Source organism: Cnephaeus nilssonii, assembly GCF_951640355.1.
Source record: "Cnephaeus nilssonii genome assembly, chromosome: 1".
Taxonomy (NCBI): Eukaryota; Metazoa; Chordata; class Mammalia; order Chiroptera; family Vespertilionidae; genus Cnephaeus; species Cnephaeus nilssonii.
The window spans coordinates 73,950,775-73,977,035 of NC_137072.1; the positions used below are offsets into that span (position 1 = coordinate 73,950,775).

The window sequence follows — 26,261 nt, forward strand, 5'->3', positions numbered from 1 at the left end:
GATATTGATTGTTGTTAACATAAGCAAGAAAAGCACCTTAAAAGCAGGCATTGTGCTGTCTCTGCTCAACCGCTTAGCAGTATGCTGTTCACCTCAGCATTCAGCATGTAGACCAAAGATCTGAAAGCAACCTTGAGAGGCTATGTAGAAGACCATGTCTCACCTTTCATAGTAGATGAAAATAACTGTTTATAATCTGTTGAACATTATCACGAAGGTAATGAATATCCTCATAATCACAATAGGCTGATTTCAAGCATTGCCCAATGGTCACAATAACATTTATTGACTGGGAGAGCAGACAACATAACAAAAGGTCTAACTCTTTTACTCACTAAGTAAATATTGTCAAATGTGTCCACAATGTTATTCTATGGTTCTGTTTCTCTGTTCTATTTGTGAAGAAATCAAATGCTTAATGCCCCTATGGAGCCTGAGAAAATAGAGCAGTTCATTTTCACAGCATGAAAGCAGCAGCACCAAGAGCCAGAATATGACCAATCCCAGGGAATGGAGACGATGGCTTTAAAAAATGAGAATGTGATTTTACACTAGGAACCCAGTGACTGTTTTGATTCAGATCCTGTTACAGTTAGTCAGAACACTGCTCTCCTCTCTCTAAAAGGCCAAGATCTCACCCCTGGCTCACACACATGGGTCTAATCATGTTCTCACAGAACTCATCACAGGCAAGGGGAGCTGACACAAGAAAGAAAAGCATAAATTTACTTAGTCCAAGTTTGACTAAGAACAAAAATCTCCTTGGGAGACAAAGAGACTAATACATATTCATAAAACCAGTTCATTTCAGCATCAGTGGTTTAAAAGCATAATGGTTTGAAGTGGGAGTGGAGTGAGGTAGGGGAAAAGAGGACAAAGGTGGGGATGGCTAACATAAACTCATTAAATAGTAACAAATGAGATCATTATCATGATATATCTGGGGGCCCAGTCACTCATTCTTTCAACAAATACTGAACATTTATTAATAGGCATAGTCCTAGGTGTTGATGACACACTTGAGAATAAAATAGACAAAGTTTCTGGCACTTGTGGAGTTTCCATTCTACTAAGAGAGACAACAATAAACAACATAAATAAGTAAACTACCCAGTATCTTAAAGAGCAATAAGCACTCAGGGGAACCAGAAGTACTTGGGCTTGTACGCTGAGTACTGTACATGGGAAGCCATTGAAGGGTTTTAAGTGGAAGAGTGGCAGGATTTGCTTATGTTCTAAGCACTATGGCTGCTGTGTTAGGAACAGCCTGAAGAGGGTCAAGGACATAAGACCTCCCAACTTACAAGTTCCATGTTAGAGCTCGTGATAGAACGAGAGAGGCAGCAGTAAAGATTGCAAGAAGTGTTTGGATTCTGATTATACCTTAAGGTGGCACTTATAGAGTGTGTTCACTCCTGCCTGGGGCTGTGTCTTATGACCTTGCTACATGCCATTCATGATATGGCTTCTGTTCACCTCTGTAAACTCACATTTCACCTGTCCCCTGCTTGGTTCCTATGCAATGACTACTTTCAACCACATGTAATTCCTTGAATATGTCTTACTCACTAATGCCTTTGTCTCTTTGCCCACACAGCACCCTATACCTGGAATAACCGCTACTCTGCCTTCTTCCATTGGCTCAGTATTATTCATTCTTAAAACTTAAGTCAGCCTTCACCTTTTCTGGTAGTTTTTCCTGCTTCAGTCAGGTGAGATGGCTGAGTTCCTTAAGGTTAGGTCTCCTTTTTCATGTTTTCCTATCTGTCATTTCATGCTTTCCTCTATCACAGCACTCATTGCACTGTTTTAAAGTTGTATGTCTATTTATCTGTCTTTGACATTAGACTGCGAGTAACAGTAGGACTACAACTGTATCCTGAATACTTTAGCAGAGTGCATGATATAGTCAATTCTCAATTAATCTTTACTAAAAAATGAATGACAATCAAGATGGTGTGGTTCAGTGGTTGAGCATCGACCCATGAACTAAGAGGTCTCTCATTCGATTCCTGGTCGGGGCACATGCCCAGGTTGCAGGCTCGATCCCCAGTGCGGGTGTGCGGGAGGCATTTGATCTATGTTTCTTTCTCATCGATGTTTCTATCTCTCTAACTCTCTCCCTTCCTCTCTATCTAAAATCAATAAAAAATATATTTTTTAAAATGAATGACAAATAGGATTTATACATTTCTGGATGTCAACTATAATTAATTTATTGGCCATTCAAAAAATTAAAACTTTATTTGTTAATGGTAGAAATAGGAATCATTTTAGGGGGAAGGAACGGAGGTTGACAGCAGCTGGGAATATCACATAGTTTTAAGGCTTATTTAGCTTAAATCACTCAAGACTATATTAGAGGTACCAACAGGGTTGTTAATAGGCAGGATCCCCAAATCTTGTCTCCAAGAAAGATGTAATAATCTAAAGATGTGGACACTGGCCAGATCAATGGGTCAAAAGAATTAGCTGTTGCAGAAAAATCTATGCTATGAGCTATCTTGATGCTTTTTTGAACTCTTTCAACTAAAAGAAGTTTGAGTAAAATATCCTGGAGACTAGCAAAAAGGGGCCACATAATACCAAAGAGGGTAACATGAGGATTTTACAAAGTAGAATACAAACCTGAGAAAGCAAAGGCACCAGAATAAATAAAAGTTCTGGGGCAAAATAATACATAGATAATTACTCTGTGCCTCTTAACATCCCTCTCTTCAAAAAGTCTTCCTTTCCTTCAACCACATTGAGACCATAACTTAGAACGATTTTTATCTTCAACAGCTAACATGAATGCTCCATACATAGCAAGGATTAATACATGCTTGAAAGGTTAAGTATGTCCTTTAAAGTTTAAAAAATGTCCTTGTCTTCAAGAATATAAATCCAAAGGATGTTCTACCTTCTGAAACCGGAGATTATTTTAAGTGAAGTGATAGGAAGTGAAACTTTACTTCCTTTTGATACTGCACATGCTTTGTTATAGAAAGCAAAAGTAATTTAGGAATGCAAATACAGAAATAAAGAAACTACAAGAGAAAAAGACTAGCCTAACAATCTAAAGTTTACATTTGGTAATAGATGATTATTACAAAGAGGTCAGGAGCAATATACACATATGCATAGACACAGAATAAGCATTCACGCCAGGAGCCCCCCATGATCCAGACAATAAAGGTTTATAGGGACACTGAGAACCATGACATAGTTCTTTCCACCAAAGGGCTCACAATAGGATGAGGGGACTCAGATTTGTACACAAATTACAATGCAATTCAAATACACATTCGAAGGAGGTTGAAAGAGACACCCAAAAGTACAGAGGATAAAATGTTTAACTATGTCTAGAAAGAACCCACACAAATTCCTGCAGTGATGACATCTAAACAGGGGTTGGAATGCTATAAGCACTCACCATGAGAACTGGAGATGGGCTGGCATGGTTTCCAGTTATCACCCATCTCAAACAATGCAACACCTCTGAGAACCATGTGGCCCAAGATAACAAAATTCTTCAATGCGTGTTTATTGAGTCTGCCATATGGCAATCATTGCGATGGGCCACGTGAGAGCCGAAAACAGGACTAAAACATGGTCTTTAGCTTAAAAACATGTTGGCCCAGAAAAGAACATAAGGTAAACACACAAAATATCTATCTTGCGAGACAAAGTGCCACAGAATAATACAAAATTACTAAGAGCAAAAACAAAACCAATAGAAATTATATTAGGAGCGAAGGCTACACTAACAAATGTTTATATCTGGAGTATCTTAAAGGAAGGTGAGGATTTTTATAAACGGTAATCACTAAGGGGTGGAGAGTAGGATAACTAGCAGAAGAAATTGCCAGACTTGACGAGAAACCAACAATTAATTTGACCACAGTATTGTATAGTATGTGAAAAGAATCCTTTTAAATTTAGGTTGAGATCATATCACAAAGAGACTTAAATCCCAGGCTAAGGCAAATTGATATTCTTCAAGGGGCAAAGATTTAGAGGCTAAGGTATACAGGTTTAGAAATAGAGGACTGACATATAAGAACAACACTTTTTTTAAAAAAAAAATATTAATTTTTACAGAGAGAGGAAAGGAGAGGGAGAGAGAGAGAGAGAAACATTGATGTGAGAGAGAAATATTGATCAGTTGACTTGTTCCCTCTGCCGGGAATCAAACCTGCAACTCAGGCATATGCCCTGATTGGGAGTCTAACCAGACACCTCTTGGTGCCTGGGCTGATGCTCAACCAACTGAGCCACACCAGCCAGGGCTAAGAACAACACTTAAAAAAATGTATTGCTTTTAGAATGAAGCAAAAGAGACTGGTTATTAACTAAACAATTAGCTAAACAATTAGAATATTCTACACATGAAACAAAAGGATCTAAGGTTTGATAGTAGGAATAAAAAAAAATGAAAGCAAGGCAGATTTTTTAGTTATCCAAGAAAACACATTAAAATTTAGGGTATTATTATAGAGAAGATCAGACAAAATTTATTGCTACAACCACCTAATATATACCTATCCAAAACTATTTCTCCCTCCCACACCCTATCTATAACACTTAAAATCACTTTCCTTGTGAGAAGTATCCCTTGCTTTGTGATCTGAAATTCAGACACTCATCTTGTCTCTGCAATGATTCGAGGAATGACCTTGGATAAGACATGACCTTGCTGAACCTGGTTTGCTTTTGAGTGCTCTGCAAGGATAATGTGGGGAAAACCAACCAAAATGATGGCCAAAAAAAGAAAAGCCAAGTGCCCTGGCGTTCCTACATCAATACAGAGCTGTGCAGCAGAGTGGAAAGGTGGATCTCATCCCAAAGGTGGATCTCATCCCAGCCAGTGCCACTTGACACAGAGCCAAAGCAAATGCCACCCAAAACCATGCTGCTTTTAATATCACAATGCTCCCATCTCCATCACTGTTTCAGGTTTCTCTCTGGACTCAATTTCATAGTAGTCAGGGACCTTTATAATTTTAGACAATATCTCCAATTTTCACATTCCTTGACTAACAAATGTGAACAAAACAATATCCAGAGTGAAAAGCCTTTAATTCATGATGAAATCGCCACTAGTATCATGAGATGTGTGTCAGAAGAATGGCACTTACTCTATAACCATTATCATTCAAAGGAATGACTTCAAATAAGCAATTACAAAAGTGATGAAAACTTATTTTTTATTTACTACTCAACTCCTATTTCCAAGAGGTAAATCCTAATGTGTCTTGATTTTCCAATGTTTTCTACAGGGAATAGGAGAATTAAAAATTCTGTTTTTTCAATCCTAAATTTTCTAAATTCAAAATTCTGAATTTTATTAATAAGAAAACCTAAGCAAAATGAAAATAGTTCTTTACTTCCAAAGACACATAAAAATCGGGCCAACTATATATCAAAACAAAGGTAATGTTTCCAATTTTTTTTCAGAATAAAATATATTAGCCAACATCCATTTTCAGCCTTTCAAACTAAATCAATGCTGAACCCCTCCCAGTATAGAACATCTGAAAATGCTTGACCAGTTAGAGAAAATATCTTATACAAATCATGGCTACCAGACAGAAAGTAAGAGAAACAATTAGACACAAAAAAACAATGGCAACAAGAAAGAGTAAATCCACAGAATCAGCAAGCCCTAGAGTCCAAGCCTGCCCTGTGCGATCATGGGAGTCCTTGAGGTTTTAAGACTGGATTAGAATGACCTTCTGAACTCCATGAACAGGAGGTCAATCATAGGGATACAGGGAAATAAAACAAAGATACTGTAAACACAGCATACTAAATTGGTCAACTAAATAATAAAACCTACAGAGAAAATCAATGGGAATACATGCCTCTCTTGGTCTTTCCAGGAGATGTAATTTCATTAAGAGGGGAAAAAAGTAATCCCCAAAGATATTCCCAACCATAAATCGACAACTGGGTTTGGTGCTGAAATTGCTCTCTTCAGTGGCTAAGGAAATACAACATGAAACAACTTTTTTGGATTTAAATGAAATCTCCCTAAAGTATTATATTGAGGAAATGTATCAATACAAGGTGATCCTAGGACTCTGCCAAGTCTTAAAGAACAATGGCTATAATATAACTCCCAATCAAACCATCTTAGTTTGAATTGATATTTATTTTCCAACACTTCAAAGAAAGGAGAAGGCAATGATAACTATTTTTATAAGCATTTACCTTGAGTTTATGCTCCTTCCTGTTTACAATCACAGCTGTGATTTGCTGGTCCATGAAAATGAGAATGGTGACCAACAAAGCGGGGATAACAGCCGCAAGGGACACCCACCAGGGGTTTTTTCCAAATGGCGGAACAAACCAACCGCGGTTTGGACTTGTTGGCTTGAAGAAGAGAGAAAACAATCAATATGAATATATACCACTTGGTGAAAAATCAACAGGGGAGAGATACTTTTAATTTTGGAGAGCCAACACAAAAAATGGAAAGAGTTTTATGGATAGATTGGACAAAGAAGATTATTCACCAAACGTTTCCTAAAGGAGCTTATTTTTAAGGCAGCAATTTAAATGAAGGAGACTAAGAATATAGGTCTGGTGGGAAAAAAAACCAATCTAAGATAAGGAAGAAAGGAATTTAAGGGCCGGCCATAAGAAAAAACCCAGATGTGATATTCAGTGAAGAGATAGGCAAGAAATTACAAAACTACCATGAACTTTGTCTATGGACTTGAGCAATTACACTGAAGTTGTTGCTAATACTGCCACATTATAATGATTTTATAATGTAATATATAAAAAGCTACAAATATTTTTTATGTTATACTCAAACTTATTTGAACACTCTGGTGTTTCTTATTTTATATATGAAAAATAACCCGGGATAATTGGTTAAATCCTCAGAAATACCACAGAAAATGAAAAAATACAGTTATTCTTCTAGTTCCCAATCTATTGTCTATCAGCAGATCATATATCTCTACTACAAAAAAAAAAATCCTATCCTTTTTTCTAACTTTAAACAATGTAAGTAAACTAAAATAAAATCCTACCTATGAATTATTTTCTCCGTATTTACTATCAAAAAGTCTCATTTCTCCTCTGAAGATATTTCTCTTTTTCCTCTTACTTGCTCATAACTCCATCACTGAATGTATCCACATTTTACTACCTTTACCAGGTAGTGAGCTTGTAAGGAAAGGAACTTTGTCTTGCTTGCATTACAGATATCCAGTGTAGAGCCTGACTCAAAGCACACATCCAGTATAAGGTGGCTTAAATAAACTAATGATTAAATGCATGAGAACTTTTCTTTGCTAATGAATATGTGATGGAAGAGATAATGCAAAAATATTCTGTTTGCTATAACATAGATATCCCTTCCTCACTGAGTACTTATTCAGCTAAAACTATAGTTAATTTAGTTTTGCTTAGCAAGTATATGGTCGCCATGATGGAAAGAGAGGTTAGGAGTGTTCTAGAAAATAGGTAAAAAACTTATAATGGTGCCAAAACCGGTTTGGCTCAGTGGATAGAGCATTGGCCTGCAGACTGAAAGGTCCCAGGTTCGATTCCGGTCAAGGGGCATGTACCTTGGTTGCGGGCACATCCCCAGTAGGGGGTGTGCAGGAGGCAGCTGGTCGATGTTTATCTCTCATCGATGTTTCTAGCTTTCTATCCCTCTCCCTTCCTCTCTGTAAAAAAATCAATAAAATATATTAAAAAAAAAAACTTATAATGGAAACGTAGGTATGAAATATTAAGAATGACTGAAATGTAAATTTTAGCTATTGGGCCTGCAAATGCCAACAATATAAAAATGAATAATTCCTTTATCTTCTTTGTAATAATTAAAATGCATATTATACATAAATATGTGTTTACATGGCAGGTAGTTTGGTAGCAGAAAAAGAGCACTGAAGTAGTAATGTAATTGTGGATAATTTTACTTGATTTTTTGAGCTTAAAAATCAACTTCATAAAATAAGGATGACAATAGTTACATTGCATCCTAGAATTATTATATGGGTCAAAGTGATGAGTTGTATGAAAATACTCTGAATATTTTAAAATACTCTAAAAGTATAAAGCAGAGTTTGTAATGTTATCATAAGGTATTTTTCATAAAAATCAATATAATCTTAACTTTGCATATGATCTTTCAGGCACTTAATTTTAATAAAGAAACAGACAAATGTATACATGTGCCTATCAAGAGAACATTTTCAAAGTATGTGAAGAAATGGATAATTGTACAAAACTAACTAAGGACAGATATGACAAACTAGAATAATAGGGGGAAGGAAAGAAAACCCAAGAGTTCCAGGAATGACCCAAAGATAGAAGTTCACCTACCTTGAACTCACTTGGCACAATTAGTTTTGGAGTATCCACACCTACCAGGGCATCTGTTACACAAAAGATGAGAATGGACAAGATGATGGCAAAATCACTGATCAGTTTTCTTGCCTGGGAAAATAAAAAAGAAATCAGGACTGTTTAGTATTGGATCCACATATTTGCCTGTGTTTGAATTGGACGAAGAAGTCTGTATTTGCTAACAGTTTATAGGAACAGCCTCATCAACAAGTGAAAGGAGCTGTTACACTGCAGAGGGATTACATTTTAAATTGTTTTTGCATCATCCTGTTACCTGGTCAATAGTAATCTAATCCCACACCACAGATCAGTGTGAGTGCATGCAGGGGCAAGAAGTCAAAGGTAATATATCCCTGAAATAATGTATAAACACTTTTCCTGTTTGCAGCACAAAAGAGACCTGGATGAGGATGAAATCTCAGGGCATATTATAAAAATCTGCACAAAAACATAGGTGAGTTCCAGTCCATTGGAGTGGACTCAAGACCTCAGAGAAATGTAAAGTGATGGCAGATGGAAATTTGATGGCTTCACTAACTTTTTCCCAAGAAAATACTTTTCACTCTAGATTAGTCCTTAAAATCTCCAATATGTGAAATATCTGTTCTCCACTATTAAGTGTGATTTCCATTAGTCAACACCTTTAAACTACTAAGTGCCTGGTCAGGACAAGGGCTGGGCTTTTGGATGTAGCATTAAACCCAAACCTTTCCCATGGAGTGGGTGCAGAATGGCCACTTCTAAGTCAGCAGGGGAGTGTAGGGTTATTTAGTTGCTTGGCTATTCCCCTGTGGTGTTTAGTGGCACAGACAACAGCCCAAGAGCATTACTAGAGCAAAGACACCTGAGTTTCCCTATAAGGTATTTACACATAGTAGTTCACAATATGATCATTCAACAAGAACGTAGTACCTAATATTTTGCTTGGCACTAGAAATATCACAGTGAACCAGACAGACACAATCCATGCCTCATGAAGCTTATAGTCAAGTCATTCACAAGGAAGCCTGCTCCTAATTTTAGATAAAACCACGGTTGATGGAGCAGTTACCAAGTTGTCTCAGGGTGAGCAGTCAGTTTTCTGGTGCTGCCAGATGAAGAGAGATCGCTGAGGGGCTGAGTGGCTGCACAGTTCTCCGGGGAGTGGGTCTTGTAAAAGAGTAGCAGGAAAGAGGGAGGCAGGAGAGTCAGTGTCAGAGGGATGCAGTGTCAGACAGGCCATTGTTGGCTTTGAAGATGGCAGAAAGGGGCCACAAGCCATCAGGTGTTCAGTGGAACCGGAAGTGAAGCACGGAATTACTTGATGATGTGGGATGTATGCTGAAGGCTGAGGCAGGGCTCAATTTGTGACCATTCCCAGGTGTCAGGAGCTTGTACTAACTAGCAGCAGGGCCACAGATGGCCCTTTTGGCCACAAGTTCCTTTCCCTCTTGGAGAGCTGGATGCTGCTAGGTTTAGCTTTCTTGAGAAGTACTCGCAGGGGAGCAGAAAGCCAGCTATGGGAACTCTGGGGGGCAAATGAATGCCAATCACACACAGATGGCATGGATCAGTTTGGGCAGAAAATATGGTACAGCAGGGAGAAGCAGCTTGTGTAGTCAGGTTACCTGGGCTGAAACTCCAGCACCATTATTTCCTATCCTTTCTTAGCGTCAATTACTCCACCAGCAAAACGTAGACAAGATAATCCCTCAAGAGTTCATCAGTTTGTTCTAAGAATTAAATAGGATAAGCCATTGAAAGTGCTTAACATAACACCTGGAATATAATAACCTCTCCTAATATATATGTTAACTATTGTGTGTTTTTTTCAAGTTCCACAGACCTCTGTGGCTGCCAAAACCACTGGAATAACTAAATAATCCACCGTCAGGAAGTTTTTTTAAAAAAAATCTTCAAATACAAAAAGAAATAAAAACCAGGTAATAACATGAAACTGCCACTCAGAGCTAATTTCTACAGAAAGAAGATGTTTTCTAGGGACTCAATACTGGAGAAAACTCCCATTTCTTTCTTTTTAAAATCAATCAACTTTATTTGTTAGCACAGTTTTCTATTTACAGAATAGAGAAGATAGTTGAGAGAGTTCCATATACCTCCTGTCACAATTCCCTCTATCATTAACATCATGCATTAGTGTGGTATGTTTGGAAATACTCAGTTCTTAAGTTTTGTGCAAGTGTTGACACAGGCAGTTCAGGATGATCTGGCAAAAGTGGTCATGGGAAACAGTTTCTGGGATATATTAAGATGTTACAACAACCTCCCTGGTCCAGTAGGTTATAAATCACTGGAATAACAGAAGTCATTGCAAAGGCAAAAAAAAAAAAAAAAGTTAGTTTTTCTTTATCACCCTCCTAATCCTTACCCAGTAAATCAAACTTCTTGACAACTCAGATATACCAGAAGATGTTCAAAACGTTTTATTAAAAAGACAGTGGTCCTTTTTTTTTTTTTAAAGGAGGCATTCTCCGTTTTCCATAAACTGAATACTAAACCCGTAAGCCTACCCTTTCAGCTGTTTTTTCCATCCTAATTAATGGCAACTTATTTTTTCCTAGTGCTTAGCCCCAAAATTCCACGTGACTCTTCTCTTCCTTTCACATCCTATACCTACCAGGCCAGCAAATTGCCTTCAAAACGTGTCCAGGATCCTGTTACTTCTCTCCACCTCCGTTGCTATGACCACCTTTGTCTAATCCACCACTTTATCTCATATGGTTTTGTGCACCTCACTCATCTTCCTGCTTCTACACCACCGTTCCCCCTCCTTCAGTACACTGCCAAGGTATCACCCAACATAATCATGTTAAAATTTAGGTCAGATGATGTGTAGGCAGAATAATACCCCCTAAAAATACCCATGCAGTAATTCTTGGCACCTATGAGTATGTACATTACATGACTAGGGAGAATTAAGGTTGCTAATCAGCTGACCTTGAGATTGGAAAAATGATCTGGTATTATGATGATGGGTCCAGTGAAATCACAAGGGTGCTCATAAGTGAAAGAGGGAGGCAGGCGAGTCCGTGTCAGAGGGATACAGGTGAGAAAGATTTGACAGGCCATTGTTGGCTTTGAAGATGGAGAAAAGGGTCCACAAGCCAAGAAATGTGGGCAGTCTCTGGAAGTCAGAGAAGGCAAGGAAATACATTTTCCATCAGAGCTTTCAGAAGGAACACAGCCCTGCCAGGACCTTGATGTTAGCCCATGTAGACCCATTTCAGACTCTGACCTCCAGATCTCAAGACAATAGGTTTGTGTTGTTTTAAGCCATCATGTTTGTAGTAATTTGATATTGCCTCCATGGGAAACTAATAACTAACATAAATAAATAGTTTATCTATTTTAGTATGGTTATTATTTCCCAAATTTATATATCGATATATAAACCTGAGATAGCCCCTTGGCAAAGGCATTCTGGTCAAGTGTGGTATTATTGAATTTTAAGTATAAAAGCAGCTAAAAGAACAAATGCTGATAACCTTCAGGAATACATTTCTTACAATTTATGGGGGAAAAAGATACTCAGTTTTGGTAAGTGTCCATTGATAAATGGTAATAATGTTGCTTAACCTCATTAAAAAGCACAGCCAGGGTGATGTGTTCTGTATAATATACTTCTATTTCCCTTTCCTTCCACTTAAATTATACTATTCAGTTCAGTTACAGCAGAATTCACTCCCGGAGAGTGTTTATTGTAAGACACTCATTTCTAAGATACTGGATCCAGTTTAAACTCATAGTCAAGGAAATTTATTTTTCCCAGGCCACTTTTTATTCAACTCTAAATGCTCTAATTAGAAGATGCAGGTAGGGGTGCTGTCTTAGCAGACTATTCAGGTCCTACCCTACACTAAAAAGTTAGTTTAATTTGAACGAGGCAAAACTGACCGCAGAACTAGAAAGCATCCTAAAACTGTCCAGCACGGAGTACATATAGCTTATCAAATACATTCCAGGACCTGCGTAACAGGAGCTCTGAGTCTGACTTTAAGGAAATAGAATTGCTTTCTTTGAGCCCCTCTTACATTTGCAAACACATTTAGAAAAGAAACATGTGAATTTCCTTCCATTTTAAAATTTATTTTACCTTTCATTTTCATCAAACTTGATCTCTTTCAAACACTACAAAACAGCACCTTTTTATGTGTCAATATATCTCTATCCATATATGTACACACACACACATATGTGTGTGTGTGTGTGTGTGTGTGTATAAAATTACAAATGTATAGTTCCTAATACTTCCTAATTCACTACTAGCTATTACTGGTAATGATTATAAGTGCAAAAGTTTTCATGAGAAAAGCTGTTTGCACAAGATTTCATGCCCAATCCTGTGAATTCAGAGGCCTCAAACCTAACTTGGACAAATTCTTATAGGTGACTATCAAATCAAATGCTAAGTATCTCTAGGCTCAAGCTTCCATATCCTAGGAATATAAACTATTACAACCTAAGTGAAACACAAATTAAGATAACTCATTCCAGACACAAAAGAGCTAAAGGAGTTCATTACTACAAAAGCAGTATTACAAGAAATGTTAAAGGGACTTCTTTAAGAAGAAGAAAAAGTTTTAAACATATGAATGATAACATGGCAGTAACTGCATACCTATGAATCATTACTTTAAATGTAAATGTATTAAATGCTCAAACAAAAGACACAGGGAGACTGAATGGTGAAGAAAACCAGCTCTCCGACATCCCCCAAAAGGTCCCGAAGTGCGAGAGGGCACTCTGTAAAGCTGCTATTATACAGGGTGTGGAACACAAAGGCAAGTGTGCAGTAAACCAGATTCGGCACCAACAGTGCCCCAGCAACATAACCCGTGTCCGAAGGTAGAATCGCACGGCCCCGCAAGGAATCGGGCTCCCTCCTCCCTGGTTTCGGGGTGCGTCACCTGAGAACCGCTGCTGCCAAGTCACTGCAGCTCGGCAGCTCCTGCATTGAGTGTCTTCCCCCTAGTGGTCAGTGTGGGTCATAGCGACCAGTCGGATGGTCCGACACTTTAGCATATTAGCCTTTTATATATAGATCACCCTGGTTTTGAGCTTTTTACTTTTATTTTTTACCATCTTTTTAATTATAAAAAGAAAAATACTTCTGACTCTGCATAATTAATTACAGAATATCTCAATTAATCCAGTAAAAAGCAACCAGCTAAAATAAACTACCAAAGCAAAGAAGAAATTAAGTGGATTGGAAAAGAAATTCAAATAGCCATAAGCTGTTCTCTTGTTCTTGGGAAAAACAACCTAACAAATCTATTATAAACATATTCATGAAGGAGGATACTTTATTAATTATTAAGAGAGTCATAATCATCGAGACGCCACAGTGAGAAGCTGGTTGATTTACAGGGAAAATGAATTTGTTTCCTCTGAAGCCACAGAGGACACTGAGTTTCCCCTTTGCGAGGCCTGCAGCTGCTCCTGCATTAACTGGGGGAAAGGCTGTGAGCCTGCAGAGCAGTTCCCGTGGATGGAGCTGGTAGAGCAGCAGGCACCCGTGGGTCCTCAATAAACATTAATTTGCGATGTCAATTCCTCTCATGATTCTGGTGCTTGGAAAATGCTAAAAACAACTGTGTAAAAAGCATTTATTCTAGATGAACAAAAAGTAAGCCAAACAAAAATACGTGCCTTTTGGCAATCATGAAAAGGCACACCATACCATGAAAACTCTGACATTTGAGCTCCTAGAAGCCAATGCTATAAAGCACTGTAGAAGAAATAAGCACTGACATCAGTATAGCAATCATAATACACTGTACTTTGAATTAATAATACCTACTATAATTAGAATTCAATAAAAGGAAAATCTGATTTAGACTCCGGTATTTTAATGCCTTAAGTTCCAGAGTCAGAGAGATTTGGGGGAACAAACAAGGGAATTCATTTGGACAATTTATCTGGGTGGGGCTTAGAAGTTGCCAACGGAAATCTACCAGGAAAAAAAAAAATAAAGTTTTCCAAGCATGGACAGAGGGGAGTAGGCCTGATGAAGTGGTTCAGCAGGGATGCTAAAGAGATCTCAGCAATCACAGGCCTCTTCTGCCATCCTGCCTTAAAACTGAGCAGTAGAACAAGGAACCAAATGAGTGTGTGCCAGAAGCAAATGATCAAATCCCATGGGAAATACGATGGCCCGGTCTGGTCACTTTATTCTACACTGAAACTGAAAATCTGGAGTTGAACCAAAAGAGTATAAACAGAGGAACAGGAGTCTGCAAACACATCACATGAAAAATGACTGTAGTCCTCAAGAAGTTGTGGGAAGAAACGGTCTTCAAAGATGCAAACTGTGTCCTAGGAAAGAAAGACTAAATATGTTCTGTGCAGCTTCAGAGGGAGGAGCAGACCCCGAGGACAGAGGCTGTAGAAAGGCAGGTCTATATTTCTATCAAGAATGCCTTCGGAGACCTGATGTCCCTGTTCCAAAAAGATTCAGGCAGCCCACCGGTGAAAACTCGTTAGGAATTAGGCAGCAATGTTGGATTAGGTGGTAGTCAAAGTCCTAACACTAAAATTCAATGGTTAGGCCTAATTATAAAAATTTCTTGACCCTCTAATAGGGTCTTATATATCCCCAAAATAATCATAATAAAGGGTTCTTGGGCTATAAAAGATGGTTTTATAATTTGTATTAAGGTACAAATATAAAAATTAAAAAATAACCAATTAGTAAGTCTTGGGTATAAATTAGACAATCTGGAATGGAATAGGAGGCCATTTTGTGTTAAGGTGTGGATTTCAATGCTGGTGACTTTTCTATGATGGACAAGTAAGCTGAAAGTGCTTAGAACCAACAAGCTACCAGGGTCAAATTACTTCTATCCACACACTGCCTTTATGCTGCCATTAAAGCTCTCACAAAGTGATATGGCCAATCAGTGCTCCCAACCTTATTTTTCTTAGGGGTCAACTTAAGTTGACTACTTTTTTGGGGGGTCAAATGTCCATAAGAACTGAAGTAGTTGTAATCTTTGTCAAATGTTTACTGGATTACGCTGTATTTACACCTAAATATCCCTTTGTCACTGTTAAGAAAATAAAATATAGAAAAGATTTTTGAATTAAAATCAAGTGTCCTTGACTTTAAAAATTACATTTCTTGGTACAAAATAACACAAGAATTTGAAAATCTGTTTCTCCTTCACTGACAGCAAAGTTATTTTCTGAATGAGTTTCAATAACCTGCCAAATGTCACCCAGTATTAGTAACACTAGACATATAATATATGCCCATTATTTCTTACTTATTTCTTGATATATTACTTATTTTTGTTTGACAGCTTTCTGAGATAAAAAGGAAATAGAATAGAGGTGTCACCAGATTTTTATAGAGTTGTTTATAAACTAAACTCATCAAACTTTAATAGAATTGTCACAGGCCAAAATGTCAAACAAAAAACATGTTTCCAAAAATATAAGCCAATTGTGGAATTCTAGTCTCTCCTGTGTGGTATATGGATAAAAACCAAATGCATCACCTAACTAAAATGCTCATTATGTTTTCACTCACATTTCTGAAGCCATATACTTTTATCTCATCCATAAAACCAGTCCTCAAAGACCACCATCAGCTTACTTAAGTCAAAGAAGTCACCAAAGTGTGATCCCACAGGAGGTCATAATCACGAATGTGGCAAGAGGATCAAAATGGGTCATTATCATTTCAAAATCCAAAAATCTAACTTATTCAACAAATATAAAGTTCCAACTATGTGTTAGGTCCATGGATTAACTTGTCTTTGTATCCTAGTATTGTGTCAAGCACAAAGTTACAATATTTTTTTCCATTTTGAAAGTATTATACGATATTATATGATACAGAATACTGTTTTGTTTTCTAAATACAGACATCAAAGAACTTTCTGCTTAAATTTCATCTAAATAAAGCATAGAAGGTTTCATAAATTTCACCTGGAATCTACTGATTTTATTTACTTAAATGACTATTACAACTAGAATGCATTATTTACAAAGAATCTTACCATTACATTAATTCATGTGAGGGTTCAAATTGTTACTTATTCTAAGAGGAAAAAGAGAAAATTAAACAGTTCCTTAAGAAAGGCATTTTCATGTCAATTACATACATTAGCTGGCCACACTGAATTTGACATATTAAAGTACCAATAATTTTGCCTAATTCTGAGGGCTCTATAGTTTTATAAATTCTACTCATCACAGTTCTACTCTGTCTTTAAGCTTCTGCTTTCATTTTGCCAGCAGATGTGCCGTGATGGCATTTTTGTTCCATGCTTATGGTCACTTGCTTGAATGGGATTCTGGAAGAATATTTTATGTTTAATGCCCTGAGCCATCTGCCACAGAAGATCACAGATTAAGCTGTGATGTTTTGATACTAAAAGACTTTGACTAAAGAGATGAGGCTGATGTAACAGACCAGTTACTGTGTGAGACAGCAGACTGATGCATCCCTCCAACAAGAACAGAGGCACGATGGAATACTGAAATTCCACCCACATCTACTGAGCATTCGGATTCTCTGGAAATGACTGATATACAAATTGAATTCCTGAGAGCCATACTAGCAAAGGAGAATTCTTTCATCGTAAGTGTTCATACTGATGGGTAACTGACTCTAGTCTAGGCAAAAGTAATGAGGAACTGAACTGGGGAAACAGAAGTATAAATATAAAGAAAAGAGATTATAGCGGGATAATTTAGGGGACTGTAATGAGGTTAATTTGACTTAAAAAAAAAAACTTGGAGAGGCAAATGCAATGGATACCACCTTTTGTCAAAACAGATCTATGTTCTATGCCTTTCCACCATGCTCTCTGCATTGGGAGGCTGACCTACGTGGTCTACAATGAGCTCCTTTGCTCTATGGATTCCAGATGGGTTTAGTGCATGGCAACCTGGACAGGCCATCAGAGGGAAGAGAGAGATCAGAGTACTGATTCCCTTCAATGTATCCCAGTGAGGCTGCCTCACACTGGCTACATCTCTCTATCCAAAGTCACAGTGCCTCTCAAGACAGCTCTCTCTACCCTTCCCTCTTCTTCCAGGTTCCAGCAGTCACTTCCTTTCCACATCCTTTGGGGTGGGGATAGTAACAACCCCACTGCTATAAGCACTGGACACTACACTCTCCCTATGGTTTCCCTAAACCTAACCTCACCTAAGTCCAGTTTTCTAGGAAAGGGTACATGTTAGTCAATGGCAGTACTGGAACTAGACTCTATAGCTTCTGTGTTCCTACATCTGTGCTCTTTTCATAGAATGCAGCGTGTATCTACTTGACTGGTTTCCATGAGTCAAGTATTGAGCATCTAATCTGCATCCAACATTTTGCTGATTGATATGTCTGGAATAAAAGAGAAGTACAACCGTTCTCCAGCAATTTACAGTCAGTCTTAATTGATTAATAATTCATACAAATGTTTTGAAATGAGTACAAAAGAGACATGACTGCGAAAGTTACAGGAAAATGGGGTGTTTCGTAAGACCAGGGTACTGCCATTTAGTATTAACATTTGGAGATTTCAGAGGTTTCTTGTTGGTGTGAGTGAGAAAATAGTAATAGGCTTAATTATTGTCCCAACAATTAAGGACTATCTAATTTATCATGTTTAAGCATATAAGTTTTAATTGTAGAATATAATATGTAAGTGTAAGAATCTATAATCCTGTCTGCTCCTACCCTATTTAGACCATCCTTCTAAATGATAGCTTAAATCAGGGGTGGGAACCTTTTTTCTGCCAACGGCTATTAAGATATTTATAACATCATTCGCAGGCCATACAAAATTATCAACTTAAAAATTAGCCTGATATATTTGATCAAACATTTAATTAACTCACCCCTAATGCTTTGGCATGCCAGACCAAAGGATTTCATGGGCCTTATAAGGCTTGAGAGCTGGATGTTTCCCACCCCTGGCTTAACTAAAAACATATTTTAGCAAATGAACAAGAAAAATTTTTTACTTATTATTCATGTATGTATGTGTGAATTTATGTATGTATTGTTACCATTTAGCTGTGAAGTAAGAAGAGGAAAGTCTGAAAGCCCACACACTTGAACATTGCTTCTTAGAAATAACATATGTGTTCTCCTCCTGTTTACTGTATGATTTGGTATATACAATTCTCAACTATGCTGAGAACCTTCTTAACAGGAATGGTAACTACAAATGCATCATTATTCTATTTTCACATATTCATGACTTTTTCAAGAGCATTTATCAATGGCTGAGAAATTACCTGCTTGGATTCTCCTAAGGGCAAAATTTCTTTAAATCTGAAGAGCTATTTTCAATTTGGAAATTATTGCTGGGAGAAAAAAGGTAATGTCTATAAAGACAGTTAAAATTATCTCTATTCATCTTAAGGTTGAAATTAGTTTATTCTGTTAATTACGATTGCTTCACAAATTTTTCACTTTTCCACCCACTATGTCTAAATATCAGACTTTGGAAAGTGGATGATGATTCCCAAGATGCCCAGTGAATTAATAATTAAGAAAGAAAAAAGCCTCAATAGAGAAGAAATCATCCTAAAAGACCTTTCCTCAGGAATCTGTTCTATAGGAAACTTTCACCCTTGAAGAGGTAGGTCAAGTAAGCATATTTCCCAGGGTGTGAAGGTGTTACAAGCTGAAACATCTCAGGGACAGGCAGTTAATCTGAATGTGTGAAGTAGCCAAGTCTTAGACAATACAGAGTTGTGAGGACAATAACTACCTGCGAAGTACAGACCCCCTAAGGCCTGAAGTGTGTGTATGTGTGTGTACAAATAAAGAATGGCTGGGGGCTGAATTCTGCCTGTGGACCACCAGTTTGTGGTGTCGATTTTAGGGGGACTAAGTTGAATTCTTCTTTCTACATTTCAACTTTGAGGAAATTTTTCATTCCTTGGGTCAACTAGTTCAAAACATTTCATTTATTGCAGTGGTCTGAATGTGTGTCCCCCCAAAGTCCATATATTGAAATCCTAACCCCCCAAAGAAGATGGTATGAGGAGGTGGAGCCTTGGATTGTGCTTAGGTCATCAGGGTGAAGGCTTTATGAATGAGATTAGTATTTTTATAAAAGAGACACTAAATTGATTCCTAGCCCTTTGACCACATGAGGACACAGCAAAAAAGCGATGGCTATTAACCAGAAACAGGGCCCTCACCCAACCATGATGGCTTCTAATCTTGGATTTCCCAGCCTCCAGAACTGTGAGAAATAAATGTCTGTTGTTTATAAGCCTCCCATTCTACAACATTCTGTTACAGTACCTCACATAGACTAAGACAATTACCAACCTACCCCTTTATTTTCAGTTTTATAAGAAGAATCAAAGAGTCAAAGTATTAATTTTAAGTTTCATTTCCTAGGCATTGAAAAAAGCAACTTCCTCAAATGCATCTCCTGTCTTTTAAATTCTTCCATTCCTTGTATACAAAACACCAGAGGAAAGATTTCATGAAATTCCAGTATAGAGCAGTTCACTGATAAAAGTCAGGTATTATCAAGATTACCTAAGAATCTGACATCCTAAACACTGAGAACTGAACTGTGAAACAAAGGATTATCTTAGTTTTATTCTTCCGGTAAAAAAACAACAACAACAAAAAAAAAACACACCACACACACAAAATGCCATTAACTAAATGTTGATCTTATCTTGTACTGTCTCAAAGAATCACAGTTGTGACTTTACGTTCACCCAAGCATATTAATGGGAGACAGGATGTCTGCACAACCCAACTCAATCATCTGTTTTTCCATACCACGACATTCATTATTATGGGATGGAAAGTTTGGCTAAGGTAACACTCATATCTTATGCCAATACTTGTGTAACAACACAGTTTAAGTTTCCTCCCACAGCTCATAATTAAACTATTAAAATATTCAAATGGACATCTGATGAGCAAGAAATTCTACATAAAAATTCCTGATTAATATGAAATGAGTTTTTGCTTACATACTCAAACACTATGGATTTAAAAGGTATTTTCTTAACTTGTGAATTTTTACATAGACTATGCTCCACTTTTTCATTTTAGTACAGTCAGAATTATGACTGTCAGAATTTATGACAGAATTATGTGAACAAACTCTGTGGAAGGTTTTCCAAAGCTGGACTATAATTATTTTAAAAATACATATGCCTATGGAAAAAGACTGGAAAGCAATTTTTTAAATACACAAAATTACATTGGAAAGGTTGAATTACAGGTGCCCTTTTCCTTACATAAAATTGAATCATGGTTGATACAGTGTAAATTCAATGAAAATTACTTAAAGCTCAAGTACTTACCATGGTTGGAAAATAACGACTGGTTTTGAATTTTTTCAGAGCCATGGAAGTGGTGTAGGTGCCCAGAAAGAGGATGAAAGACATGAGTGTGACATCAGGAACAAAATCGCAGTTGCTCCCCACAAGCTGGCCTCCATATTTCAAACACTCCTTCTTCGACAAAAGTGCCCAGTCAAAAGTAGCATTGTAGTACTGAAGAAGAAAAACGTGAACATTTTTCTAGAGCACACTGACACATCAAAAGCTTTTCTACTTGATGGGCCCATAGGGATTATGCTAAAAGTCTCTGTAAAACAGTCTGGAGGCCACTGTTGCAGGGTGAAACTGGGTGAGATGTTAATGGGATAACAAGTACGGGTGCCCAGGAGGCTGGCAGTTATTGAAAATACAATGAGAATGTCACAGTCTGTTACCTACTTTGAGCTACAGCCTGACAGTCACCTATTTGTTCAAACCAAGTCCTTCTTTCCCATCAGTCTTCCTGAGAGAACATTGAGGCACAATATCCTGTCACAAAACGTGAGAGTCTGAAACACGGTTGTTCAAAAGTACTTACTTTTGTAGTGAGCAGCTCCTTATGCTTCAAGCTTTTAATGCACTAAAAAATGTTGTTAACTACTCATGTACCCAACATTTTCACAAATGAGCTATTTGTTTTCTAAATAAATAGAGTTGGAAAATTAAGGAATACAACTATAACATGTTGATGGACCCTGCTTTTTCAATGTACATCCTAATAAAATATACCTTTTTTCTTGTTGACTCCAGGTCTGCATCATGAGTGTCCCTCATTGGAACATGCGGTAATGGGCTGTGGTGTTGTGTATGGGATATCCATCCAGCCCTACATTACATGGCCTCAAGCTCAAAGGTCAATTTTCAGATTTCCTTCTCATAAGTTGCTGTCATGTTGTCAGTGTTGTGCTCCTCAAGAACAGCTCACTCCTGTTCCTGTTTTCTGTTTCTACTATGCAGGAGAATCCTTTTGCTAAGGTAATGAATAGGCCAATGCACCCATCCCCAGCTGCTCTGAGTTTTAGCTGCCACCAGCTCACAGCTCCCCGCTTCCCTAGAGAATTGCCTTCAGCCGAAGAGCTACCTCACCTGGAATGTTACTGAAGCCAATTACTGACCACACTAATGGGGTGCTACTGACTGAATATTTGGGCTCCCTTAAAACTCAATGTTGAAACCCAATTCCCTAAGGTGGAGCCTCCATGAATGGGATCAGTGTCCTTATAAAAGGGACCCCAGAGAGCTCCCTTGCCCCTTCTGCCATATGAGGACACAGTGAGGAGAAGGCTGTCTGTGAGCTAGAAAGCACATCCGAACCAGATACTGAATCTGCCGACACCATGATATTGGACTTCCTCTTGGGTACAGGGCTAGTGGGTATATTATGTGTAAACAGAAGAGCTATTTGAGGATACCTTGCAAATAAGTGTGGAAAGGTAAATTTCTCCTGTCCTTTGGAAGCAAGAGTTCTACCTCAAACCAAATGCATCCTCAATACCATTTACTGCTCAGTGAATTCTCTTGATATGTTGATAGGAGTGATCTAGTCAAAAAAGATCATACATATAAAAGAAGACTTTCTGGACATGAAGAGTGCTATATTTTTATGGAACTCAACATGTAAAGTGCTCACACTTTTCTTTTACAACAACAACAAAAATAAACTCTAAATCATCCCCTGAAATATTTTTTTCTGTATTAGCTTCAACTTAAAAACATCTGCATTGCATAATTACTCCTTTATCAAATTCTGCTTCTGAGAGTTGATTAATCATGTCTCATTTTGTTTTTTTCAAATTTCTGCAAATGGATGTTTTCAGCAGAATACATTTAAAGTTTAGGGGTCATAATAGGTAACAGATTTCTTTGTTTTAAAATCAGCAAATATTTACTATAATTTCAGTTTGGGTCTTTTATATCGGCAGAATGACTTTTTTTTTTCAATTGCCACCTGAGGATATGTTTTTATTGATTTTGACTTTAAAGGGAGAGGAAGGGAGAAAGAGAGAGTCTCTTTTTAAATTATCTTTGAATTAAAAAAAAACACACACAAAACAACACAAACAAACATCAATGTGAGTGAGAAATATCCATTAGTTGCTTCCCGTATATGGGCCCAACCTGGGATCGAACCGGCAACCTAGGTATGTAGCCACAACCTTTTGGTGTATGGGATGAGGCTCCAAGCAAACCACCCAGCCAGTGCCAGAATGCTTTTTTATAACTAGAGTTCCCAAAGAGGTAGGCTTCATTAAAACAATCCCAACAGGAAGTTTTATTGATTTTCTTACAGAGATTCAGGTTGAAGTGAAAACTATACACATGTATGTGAAATGATAGATGTTTTCTTGCGTACACACAATGCTTCATTCACTTATCCATTAAGTCCTTTATTCAAACCTTACTGAGTGCTCACCATGTGGAGGGACTGACAGTGAGTGGACCAGGTGGGTCAAAGCAGATTGTCCGTGTAAATGGGAAGTGAGAAAAAAAAAATGTAAAGAAAATGGGGCCAAGTTTCTGGTGTTTTTAACTAAGGTCAAGATCACAGAAAAAGATTTTAGTCTATTTCTCTGGATCTCATTTTCTAGAGACCCTGTTTATATTAAGTGGATTTGTTTCTAACTCTTAAAAGTAGAATGTATACTAAAAGATTAATTTCAACATTTAAAATACTACAGCATCCTCTCCAATCACAAAAGGGGGCTAGATGAGAGGATGGGCAGAATGTTGACAGTCTCTGAAGCTAGGTCATAGGTATGTGGGTTTCACTGTGCCATGCTCTCTACTTTAGTGCATGTTTTACATGTTCCATAATAGTTTAAAAGCTAAGCACATGTAATCTTCAAGGAGATTTAAGGACAGAGTGGTTTCTGCACTTATCTTTCTCAATGAAAGAAAAGCATAAGGACGCTACGCACAAGAAGATAAATATGACATTCCATTTCCTATCGAAATGAATGTTCACTCCTCGAATTGCCCAGAAGGTATATCAAATCAGAGCACTTTTGCTTTCATGTCTGGCTGCCAAGCAGAATATATGAGACTATAATACTTCTTAGTCCCATGATTAACAGCATCTCCATGTAGACATGATATGCTTTTCTGGGTAATACAATAAGTAAAAAATAAAAATAAAAATAATTGAAAAACTAAAAATTCTACATTGCTCTCTTTGAGTATAGACTGGTAAACTATATGCCTTTTTAAATATATATAAATGATGGTAATGCTATAAATGAAAGTGTCAAGGTTAAGTAGTACATGTACTCATTTAGGGTTCTTCCCTGCATTGGGTGAGTCAGCTTTGCAGTAATCGACAATCTTATTTTATGATGGACAGGATGCATTTGCACTTCAAATGCATTATATGTATTATTGTAAAATAATACATGTATTATATGTATTATTGTAAAATATCAAAACTAATTAGTTAAGATATAGGAAGTTGCAGGATACCATCACAGCTGGATAAGCTATAAAATCATAATTTTTAAACATCCACCAGAGATGAGGATGCAAAGAAACCTAAATTAATTCCAAAAAGTTACAAAGCCTTCAAAGGCGGCCTCACCCCTGGCAGAGTAGCAGGTGGAAGATAAAGCAACTACAGATGGAGGTAAGGAGAAATAAGCCAAACCTTAAATGAATTTTTAATAGCTGCCTAACTGCCCATTAGGATTCTGAGGGGCCCTAGGCATAGATGGAGCCTGTATCCACCCACCAAATTTTCTCAGTCTTTGCCACGTGCCCAGGTAGTACAGAAAAGGCCGGAGGTCAGATCAGATTGCTGCAAGAAATCCCCCCTTAGGCACAGAGTCTCCACCAAATGCAAGAAAGCCCCTTTCCTCAGATGGGAGGCAGGGCAGGAGAGCTGAGAGAAAACCCTCGGAGCCATGCAGGCAGGCACTTTGGACTGAAGAGGACTAAGGCATCTGACCCCTGGAGATTGAGGGCAGAGCAGTCAGAAAAAGAAAGATCTCCCAAAGCCCAAACGCTGGGGCAGAGAACAACATCTAGAACATTCCATGGGGCATTCTGGGATAAGGGGAATGTTCTTGTTTGGGGTGACGATTACATGAGTGCATAAAACTGACAAAATGCATTGCAGTGAACACATAAGAACTGCACATTTTACGACAGGCCTCACTTTACTAAAAATCAAAAACAACAAAAAGGAATCTAACATAAAAAAAGAAATACCACCTGCTCCATTCAATGACCTCCTCGGAAGAGATGGCATTAGATTTTGAAATCCGGTCTCTCCCATTGAGAACTGCTAAGTGGAAGCCAACAGATCTTAAAGCTTACTGTTTAGATATACAGGGTGGATAAACTGTGGCTGGTCTCAAAGTCTTAAAGGGACCTATGAACGAATTTTGCTTACGAGTTGAAGGAATATACCAGAGGAGAAATCTATGGGAAAACCGACGAAGGTAAGAAGAATTAAAGACACAATGAATCCAACAATAAATGAAAATAATGGGAAACCTGCCCTTTTGTCTTGAGGGATGGTTATTCTAGAGTTCTAATCTCTGTCTAAATGTTCCAATGCCCCAATTTTCCTGCTCTTTCCCCCTGAAGACACCCCCCCACCCCCATCACTAGGAAGAAGAAGGCTTGTCTTCATGCTAATGAAGCTGAAAGAAAAGTCCTTCCTTCCTTTGGCAGGATGTTCTCAGGGCCTGGGAGAGGGAGTCTGGCTGGTGCCTGGCGCTACGTGTCACTTTCACAGCACCTTCTCTCGTGATCTAATTATGGCTGAAATGAAAAGGAGGAAATTAATTGCTGATGACTGTACGTCACAGTGAAGGTTCAGGTGGTGGAGCTCGCGTGGCTGGGCAGACAGAGGTCTCAGCAGCCTGTGGGAAGCAGGGGCTTCCGTTTCTTCTCTCCATCAATCTGAGTTATGGAGGCAGCATGGCCTACTGGAATGGTAATAACAGCCAAACAGAATAATAACGGCGCCTAACGTTGACTGAGAGATATGTGCCAGTTACTGTGCTACTTCCTATCTATTCATTCATTTGACCCTTATACAGGGTGGAGCAAAAGTAGGTTTGTAGGTGTTTGTATGGAAAATAATGCAAAAGGTAATCAATAAAAATTCAAGGATAAACTTTGTGTTTTGTGTACTGACAACTGTAAGCCTACTTTTGCCCCACCTTTCAGTATCTTGGGTGTATATACTATTACCATCACCAGTTTACAGATGGGAAACTAAGAAGGTTCCATGGGCTGTTAAGTAGTAGAGCCTTGCATTTGAAGCTAGGCAGTCTGACACGAGAACTCAATATCTGCAAGTCTTCTACATGAAACACTGTTTTGATTACCCAAAGAATGGAAATGGGCAAATTTTGAAGTTGGAAAGCCTAAATTCAAATCCTGGTTTTACCATATACTGGTGATATGGCCTTTGGAAGATCAGTTAACCTTTCTAAGCCTCTGTTTCGTCTATAAATTACAGGTTATGTAATAACTCACAAAGTTATTGTAAGGATTATAGACAATTAATGTAAAGAGTCTGTCCCCTAGTAGGTGCTTAAAAAATGGTAGTTATTGCTGATAATGATCATATTATCTCTTCAATACTCATTTCT

At 37.8% G+C, this 26,261-nt stretch overlaps 1 protein-coding gene across 2 annotated transcripts in view; it reads right to left on the reverse strand.

The window, feature by feature from the left end:
• SLC4A4 (solute carrier family 4 member 4) overlaps positions 1–26,261 on the reverse strand; it is a 345,037-nt gene that overhangs the window by 24,577 nt on the left and 294,199 nt on the right. For both annotated transcript variants that reach the window (XM_079775045.1, XM_079775044.1), the window contains 3 exons: positions 20,647–20,838; positions 8,329–8,442; positions 6,196–6,357 (listed from right to left, as the gene is read on the reverse strand). In XM_079775045.1, the coding sequence (XP_079631171.1) occupies positions 6,196–6,357; positions 8,329–8,442; positions 20,647–20,838 (468 nt within the window). The remainder of the gene's footprint in view (positions 1–6,195; positions 6,358–8,328; positions 8,443–20,646; positions 20,839–26,261) is intronic.